Source organism: Gekko japonicus, unplaced genomic scaffold (genome assembly GCF_001447785.1).
Source record: "Gekko japonicus isolate JY-2015 unplaced genomic scaffold, Gekko_japonicus_V1.1 scaffold1403, whole genome shotgun sequence".
In the NCBI taxonomy this organism is placed as follows: domain Eukaryota; kingdom Metazoa; phylum Chordata; class Lepidosauria; order Squamata; family Gekkonidae; genus Gekko; species Gekko japonicus.
Window position 1 is genome coordinate 42,335 of NW_015174317.1, and position 9,188 is coordinate 51,522.

The 9,188-nt window shown below is 40.1% G+C and overlaps 1 protein-coding gene across 1 annotated transcript in view; it reads left to right on the forward strand.

The window, feature by feature from the left end:
• N4BP2L2 (NEDD4 binding protein 2-like 2) overlaps positions 1-8,201 on the forward strand; it is a 25,097-nt gene extending 16,896 nt beyond the window's left edge. The window contains exons 7-11 of the mRNA XM_015424199.1: positions 823-1,118; positions 5,698-5,783; positions 6,201-6,246; positions 7,099-7,306; positions 8,074-8,201. Coding sequence (XP_015279685.1) covers positions 823-1,118; positions 5,698-5,783; positions 6,201-6,246; positions 7,099-7,193 — 523 coding nt within the window. The 3' untranslated portion in view covers positions 7,194-7,306; positions 8,074-8,201. The remainder of the gene's footprint in view (positions 1-822; positions 1,119-5,697; positions 5,784-6,200; positions 6,247-7,098; positions 7,307-8,073) is intronic.
• Positions 8,202-9,188: the final 987 nt, after the last annotated feature.

The window sequence follows — 9,188 nt, forward strand, 5'->3', positions numbered from 1 at the left end:
TCTGTTTTGAACAGTTTGCAATAACACATTTTATTTTGATTTAGTATCAAAATCAACAATGCAGTGTTGAATCCCCTTTCACCTATAAGTGTGCACTTAAAGGCTCGAATAACTTCCACCTTTTTACATCCCAGTTGTGAATATGATGGTTCGGAGATAATCCAATAAAAGGTTCTTGAATCTGCATCAGACACAATCTGGGAAAAATATATTCTACATAATTATTTATACTAGAAGAGGAAAAGGCAGCCATAACAATTTGTTCTACCTTGGCTTGACTTAAACTTGAAGGTATCTCTAAGCCATGTTGAACGTGATAATTTTCTCCTGTTTTTGAGGAGCTTAAATACATTATCTCATGTTTCATTTTCTCATCAGGAGCAAAGTCTGTCATTTTTCTATTTAAATTTATTTATTAAATTGGATTTAGTAGGTCGCCCTTCCCTAAAAACAGGGTTCAGGGTGGCTTACAACGGGATAATATACATATTGTAACATGCTACCCTGATAGCAAAAGTAGTGTTGCTGAACATGCGCATATAATGCCAGCATAGCATCACATTCTGTGATGCTGAATTAGTTGTTAGTATGGCCCAACCCCCTAAGTATTTACATACTGGGCAAAAAGTGCAAAGCAATTTGTAAAGAAATTCAATGGTATGTATTTTTAACAAGTAGAATGGTAACGCTTTAATCAGTATGGCCTTTGTTTGGTCCTACTTACTATCTACTGCAAAGTATTATATAGATTAGACTGTTAACCTAATACTTCATTGAGATTATTTTAATCTTTTTTCATATTTAGTTCTTTATTCTATTTAGGGAAACAGTTGTAAAGAAGAAGCACAAACTACACAAGATGAAACAGAGAAGGAAACGAAAGAGGAACAGAAAAATGAAGGGTGCCGCTGTTAAAATAGTGGAGAAGAAGCCTGACCCTCAAACTCCTAGTGATAAGGACTGGTCACAGAGTGGAGAGGAGGATTCAGAAGACAATAGGAAATCTGCATCTATTGATGAGTCACTAAAGGAGCTCATAGCAGATGGTGAAGTTGATTCTGCCAATGAAAGCAGTCTGAAATGTTCTGAGTTGCAAAAAGGAAGCTTCTGTGTTTCGGGTATGGTGGATCCAATCACTTCAGACAAGTCACTACAAATTGATGTTCTTTCAAGCAATCAATGTCCGTCTTCTACAAGTTTGCCATTTGTTCCAAACAAAAATATAACTGAACTATTGTCCAGTGATTATTTGCCAGACAGAATCCAGAATGAAAATTTGGTGGAAACCAAGAACAGTATTTTGGAGTACAAAAACCAAAGTTCTCCCCCCAAATCAGACTGCACCAATGCAGAAAATAGTCCTGTTTTATCCAGTACAGAAGACAAAGCTGTACATACCAAAACTATTTCTGAATTGGGCCCAGGAAATAAGTTGTTAGGCAACAAGAAGGAAGTATCTGTTTTTCATCAGCATGAGACATCCAGGGAGACAAAGAGAAACACCTGGGCTTTCTTTTCTTTTGACTCGGTTGATGAACAGCCCCATGCCAGTTCTGACAAAAATGAACTGTGTTTGACTTGGCCTGAGTGTTCATCTAATGTCATATATGAGCAAAGGCCAAGGAAAGCAAGGAAGCCCAAACAGGTCTTTTCAGAGAGGACAACAAAATTCAGTGATAAGAAATCTAACAAAGAGCTGGAGAAAGGAGGTGATGGGGCAGTGTTAAATGAAGGAGATAACAGAATAGATTGTTCTGTGCGATCACTACTCTCTGAGATGCCAGGCACCGAAACTAGTAATTTCCCCATTGAAGCTAGTAATTTCCCCACAGAATCTGTAACTAAAGACAGTGTTCCCACTGGTGTGGCTTTGATAGCATTGCCCACAGGAAAAGGAAGATGCAGAAGGATCTTCAACTTGGCCCCAAACTTTGATTTGCCCAGGCAGATTCTGGTTAGGAAGGATGAGAAAGTGCTAAGGGATGCAGATGTATTGATAGAGCAAGAGAAGGTTTCAGATGACAATATCAGAGGCGAGGATAAGCAAAGTCTTGGGTGCCATGGATCTCCGGTACATTCTAGCTATGCTGTAGCAGTAGACTCTCTTTGTCCTGATGCAGAATCTCTGGTGTGTAACTTGGTTCCAACCAAGTTGACAGAATCTATGGACTCTTCAAAGAAAGTAGCTGCTTCTCCAGTTCAGATATGTACTTCTGCTTCCTTAGCCAAGGATGGGCAAGTTGTTACTCCTAATAAAACTGTGGAAATTAATACAGACAGAAAGAGGGAGAAAATGCCACGGGATATTTCAACCACTCAACCTGATATTTTATATTCAGTTAAAGCAACTACTGAGTGTCTTACGAAACCTGTTGCTGAACAGTGTAAAAAAATGCACCAAATCAATACACTTGGAGCAACAAAATGTTCCTCTATTGAAGACGATCAAGGTCTTTTAAGTACTAAATCCAGTTTTCTGAAGCTTCCTTTATCACTAGGGTTTGCACTTCAGCTAGTAAAGCTGTTCGGTTCTCCAGCAGTTCCATTAGGTAATTACTACTTTTTAAAAAATTTAGTGCTTAGTAAAAAAAAAATCAAAAAAATTGAAATGGACAATTCTAATAGATTTGTTGTTAGGTTAAGAATATGCCAAAGGAATGTAGCTGTATTGATTGACAATGTGTCACATCCTCATCTTCAGAGGGACTCTTTCCACATTTCTTGTTTTAGAGTATACATCTGCCAGTAGAATCGTAACCTTGCTTTTTAGTCAAGTGTTGTATCCAAGGAATTTAAAATTCATCTAGTGCTCTGGACTGAGAATTGCAAGAAGAGTATTCACTTGACTTTTAAATATATACACTCTAAAACATATTGAAGACTTGCTGAAGTCTTGATTTTTAGGTTTAATCCTTACAAAATGGCATTTTAAAAATATGGGACCAGACTTCCCTTGACACCCAGAAAATGTTAACATGGGCACCAAATGAACTCACATAAGGAAGTTTCAGATGGGTACCCATGTTGGTCTGCAGTAGAAGAGCAAGACTGAAGTCTAGTAGCAGCTTAAAGACCAACAAGATTTCTAGCATATACGCTTTTGAGAGTACCAGATATCTGACCAAGGGAGCTCTGACTCTAAAAAGCTTGTACACTGTTAATCTTGTTGGTTTTTAAGCTGCTACTGGACTCAAATCCAGCATAAGGAAGTTCAGGTGCCACCACAGAAAGTTCCACTCTCCCATAGCCATCTGCCTAACCATCTGAAGACCTATCAAGCAAAGGTCATAGAACTTAACTGGCAAGCAAACTCACATTGGGGTAAGCGGTACTTTTAGGCAGCCCAGTCCCAGAGAATTTGAGACCTTGTTGGTCAGTGAATACCTCTTTAATTGTGTTCTGAAATGGTCTGGAGAACAGCCAGCTGCAGCTACTAATCTGACTTCTTTGTTCTGGACCACCTGATGTTTCCAAACCATCTTGAAAGGCAGGCACCAAAACTTTCTGTTACAATAACTAAGCCTAGGAGTTAACCAGAACATAGGTAAACGGGCAAAGATCCCTGGTTACCTTCCATCCAAGGGGTTGATCATGTTCACACCTGCTAAGCTTCAGTAGTGCTGCTTCAGATTCTCCCCAAACAATTATTTGGCCTAGCAACTTTGCATCTTCAAGTTTCTTACAGTCTTAAACACTGACTTTCTAAGCCATGTGAAGGAAATTAAGGTATGCATGTGCACATATTGTCAATTGGTCTTCCTTTCTCTAAGCCTGGAGGTCTATAACCAATTACCATTACTAACACAGAAGTACCATCCTTGCCTGAAGTAAACATAGAAATAATTGGCACTAGAGGTCCATGATTCAATTTCCAGTATTAATCTTTTGCTAGTGAAAATATTATTTGAATCCCTGGTACGATATTGAGATGTTCCCTCTGAACATGGAATTTACTTGTAGCAGCAACTTAAAAGACCTTTCCTCCATGAATTTGTCTACTATTTTATTAAGGCCATCTTAACTAGGATCTATATTGAGAATAATGGATTCCGTACATGAACTGGGTTAGAAAGACCAGTGGTATGACTTTGCAAGAGAAAGCTTCACATGTTCATATGTAAAAGTAGATTTTAGTTCACTTGCAATTGTATATAGGAGAGTCCTGCAAAAGCACGCTTTTGTCCTACAGCATTTAACCAGATGTTCCTAGAAAGACCACAAACAGGGCATGACGTCCCTCCCTGCTGTTCTTTTGTCTTTTGTGTTCAAAGATCAAGTTATGGAACTTGACTAATGCAGGTCCCAAGCTACTAGACCCTAATGGGGAGTTCACCATTCCAGTTTTATTATACACAGCACCAGAAATAAGATTTATTTTACCACTGCCACTGCCTAGTCTTCTGGAAACAAGGGCATTTTTTGCCTCTTAAAGGAAACTTCTTCCAATTAAGGACTCCATTCATGGCCACAAACTACCTTGCAGACAGGAGATTCTTCATCTTCTCTTTATATCTTGGTAGAGTTTGGCATGGTCAGAGTTACGTTTTTATTTATTTATTTTAAACATATATTAGCTGTTTTTCTGCCTTATGAAACTCAAGGTGACTTACAACATAGATAAAATACATAAAATAGAATACATAAAATACATTTAAAGTCACCATTCTAAGCGGCCAGTAAATTAATCAACCTGCCTCCTAATGACTGAAAGTGAGGGAGTCAGGCGTACCTCTGGAGGGAGCTTGTTCCATAATTGTGGGGCTGCCACTGAAAAGTCCTTCTCTAGTGTACCCAACAGCTTCTTTGATTAATGGGACAGTAAGGAGAATCTCTCCCTGTGATCTTAATTCCCAGGCAGGAATATAGGGGAGAAGATAGCCCCAAGTCATGTAGGGCTTTAAAGGACAAAACCAACACCTTGAATTGGGCTCAGACGTGGATCAGTAGCCAGTGTAATTGCTGTCGTATCGGGGTCACATGCTCCCAATAACTGACCCTAGCCAGCAGTCTAGCTGCAGCTTCCAAACACCCTTCAGTGGTAGCCTGGAGTAGAGCACATTGCAGTAGTCCAGTCTAGATGTAACTAAGGCATGGATCACTGGCTGAACCATGAACAGACACAGTTGATGCACAAGTCAAACTGGGTAAAAACACTCTGAACCAGCAGAGCTACCTGGTTTTCTAAGGTGACTGCTGTGTCAAGTAGCCCTCCCAAATTGAAAACCTGGCTTTTCAAGGGGTATATAACCCCATCCCAAGACAGGAGAGGTCTCAAGTCTCTGATCTGCCTTTCTGCTAACCGAGAGAACGTCTGTCGTGTCAGAATTAAGTTTCAGCTTGTTCACTCTCATCCATTACTGACTCAAGCACTGGTTCAGGACATCAACATTAAGTGGGAAGGAAAGGTACAGCTGGGCATCATGCATCTATTTTTTTAATGTGAATGTATCATAACACCAATTTTATGAAAGGAATAAAAATTAACTTGTATTTGCAGTCCTTGACTATAAAAAGGGAGAGCATATAATTGAACCAAAAATGTCAAACTTAGGGAATGGGAAAATAAAGTAGGCAATAAATGCATTCCTTTCCCCCTAGTGACATTGATCACATATAGATGGTAGATTGCTGTCCACTGTCTGTTCTTTACGATAAATTGATTGAATGACCAGCTTATGTATGTTTCTTGTTTTATAGACACTTTGCTACCAGATGATTATGTTGTTCCCCTTGATTGGACAATATCAAAGGAGATCTATTTACGGTGGAAGGCTTCTGTGGAGGTAGGAATATTAGTTTCCCACTATCCTTGCCTTGAAGAATGCATTTATTTATTCCCCGCTTTTCTCCTTGATGGGTACACAACAATCCTCCCTTCCATTTTATCCTCACAACAACCACCCTATGCTAATCTGAGAGAATGACTGGCCAAGGTCACCCAGTAGCAGAGTGGACATTGGAGCCTGTATCTCCTATACCCTAGTCCAGCAGTCTAACTACTACACCATGCTGGTACTATTCAGTGCTAGCAGCTATGCATTAATTGCACAAAATTAGAACAGGTATTCAAAGAATATGCCCTTCGAGCCTTCTGACAGGAACTGGGCTAACCTCTCGGTAGGCTATATCTTGCTAAGGAATCTGAAGTTTTCTGTGGTTGGAAGAAGTGGAGGACAACATTGTTTTCCCCTTTATTTTAGAAAAATCAGAAAAAGAATCGATCCAAAGGATACGATGCCTTGCCTGGTGAGTACAATGTTGTATTTCCTAAATTCAGCTAAATTATCACCAGCTGCAAGCCTTGGTTCAAATGGAGTGCTTTGCATACCAATGTCTGGGTTTTTGCATCAGCTGATCTGACTGAAATGTAACGATAGTATTTTATTTTGGCTGCTTGTTCATTGTGGGGTACCTCTTGGCTGGCTGATTAATTTTGAAACATGCCACTGTTTCTCAGTTTTAGATGGCGGCCATTTATTCTTAGGCAACAAATAATCAGTCTGTTCAAAGGTGTTGGTAGGAAGAGGAATGTTCCCCGCTGCTTCTTCATTGTATCTTGCACATGTTGCATTACTTTGAGTCTGTCCTTAATCTTAGGCACTCATTGATCATAGACAGCTGCTACCAGCTTGGGTCCCAGAGACTCTGGTGTCAAAATGCTATGAATCCCCTTCCTTGCTGTTCCTCCCAGGCCACTGTTTATATCCTCAACCCACTTCCAAATATGTATTCCTGCAAACTATTCTGGAAGGCTTCCCCCCCACTTGAGTATCCATAAATATATTAGGTTAGAGAACCACCATTTGGAAACCATTTATTTTTAGCTGAGTAAGAGTATGAGGTGTGGGGCAGGTTTTGGATGTTGGATGATGGTGTCTGCTGAGATGTGGCAGCAGTCTGCAGACAGCCAGGATTGCAGGTGTCTGCTGAGATGTGGCAGCAGTCTGGAGGCAGCCAGGATTGCATGCAGATGCAGGTGGATCATGGGAGTTGGGTACTACCAGCAGTGCTCTCCTGTTCCTTGTAGAGGAGAATCCTTACTACCACTCAGAGCTAAGCCTCTGTGTTCGGTTGCTTATGTGGTCTCTTTGTTTGCAGCTGGTGGAGCTGCCCTGGAAGATTCAAAGGAGGTTGATGGTCAAGAGAAACAAGAATCTTCTGATGCAAACCCACAAATGCACTTGTTCCAGTAGACTTGGAAAAGCATCATCGCTCTAACGAATTGTTTTATAGATACAATGTTCGAGTAACAAAGGTGGTTCATCTGAACTTTTGCCTAAAAATAAACAGCATTTTGTGCAGAAAGGTAACAACTCTAAAAATTGAATCTCATTTTTTTTACTTGGCAGGTTACCTTTATTCTTATTATTGTGTCCACAGGTCAACTGACTTTTCATTCTCTAAACACTGATCTTTCCTGCATTTGTACACTCCGGGCTCAATAAACAGAAGATAACAGCTTGCTCTTTGCTCCCCCGCGCGTTTAGAACCTTTAGCCTGGGATGAGAAATGAATTGGGTCTGGCAAGCAATGAAGGATGCAGTTTGCTTTCTCCTCTTATTTGCTGCCATCTATCCTTGTCCATTTCAAGTTAGATTTATTGTAGAAAAGCCTATCCCAAAAGAGTGAAACGTGCATCTTTCAACATATGAAGATTAGTTTCATTGTTTAATATAGAGAGGTTGGTGAAACGTGCATCTTTCAACATATGAAGCAGATTAGTTTCATTGTTTAATATGGAGGGGTCGACTGAAGCAGCAGAACACTCTGTATTTCTGAAAAGCCAAAGTGTTTAAATTGTTCAGTTCCTTTTCAGGAGGTGAAATGTTTCTGGCAAGTTATACCCATTATAGTCCCTGTGCCAGCTATATGGCTGCCCAGTGATGAAAAGAGAAATGTTGTACAGACAACCAGCATTTGTCAGATGGGCTTGGGCTGATCATAAACAAAAGTCACTCTGTCACCTGAAAGATCATTCTTTAGCAGTCCCACAAAGAACAGGAGGGAGCAACTTGAAGTGAGGTTACTGTTCTTTTTGATGCTTCACCAGATTTTTTTTTTTTTAATTCACAGAACTTGCTCAATTTAGGCTTCACCATGGATGGACCACCAGGTAACAGCCAGCTGTGTTGCTGAGAAGCGCACGATACAAAGTTTGTTGAATGATCAACAACCGTAGTTTTTGCCTTCCATCCATGTAAGCCCATTGACTTTTTGTTTGAAATAAAATCAAATTTTAAAGAGCATGCTTTGGTCTTTGCCACTTTGTAACGCAATGTGAAGTTACCTCAGCCACTTGCTGTATGACACAAAGTCGATGATCAGTATTGTAGCATGTGACTAAAGTCGATTAATGTAACTTAATTAAAATGCAGATATAACAATACAAGAACTGCAGACATGTAAACAGAGCTCTGCAGCCTGATCTCAGACATGTTCATTCCGAAGTAACTATGTTTACCTCCAGGTAAGTGTGCACAGTATTTTTTAAAAATGCAATAAAAACATAATAATACAATAAATAGTGAATAAAATTGGATTGCAAAATTAGAAAATAGTAAAGACTATATAATACCATAAAACAATGCAATAAAACTTCCAAAAACATTTAAACTATAACTCTATGAGCAGGGGGACCCACATGAATTTGTGGGGAGTATCTAATTTCCCCCTCCCCCATTATTTCCTCCCCTGGCAGCCCCCATAGCCTCTCCTCTTTTCCTGCTTCCTTCTCTCCTTCCCACCCACCAGCAAACCTACTTTATTTGCCCCCTCATCTTCAGCATTCCATCTTCTCCCCAGGAAAACTAGACAAGTTGCACAATCCTGGATAAGCCTGGCCAGTTGGATGGTGGAGAACCTGTCAAAACTAGCAAGGGGTTTTCCCCTGTATCCCCTCCCCAAACTATTTACTATTTCCCTCTTCTTGACAGCTTCCATATCCCCACCTTTCCCTGCTCCCTTCTCTCCTTCCCACTCAGCAAATGATTTTTTATCCACCCCCTATCTTCAGCTATATTTATTTACTTCATTTATATCCCACATTTCTCCACAACGGGGACTCAAACCAATTTACAACATTCTCCTCTCCTCCATTTTTTATGCTAACAACCCCATGAGGTAAGTTAGGCTGAGAATGTCTGACTGGGCCAAAGTCACCCAATGAGCTTCCACAGTAGAATTGGGAT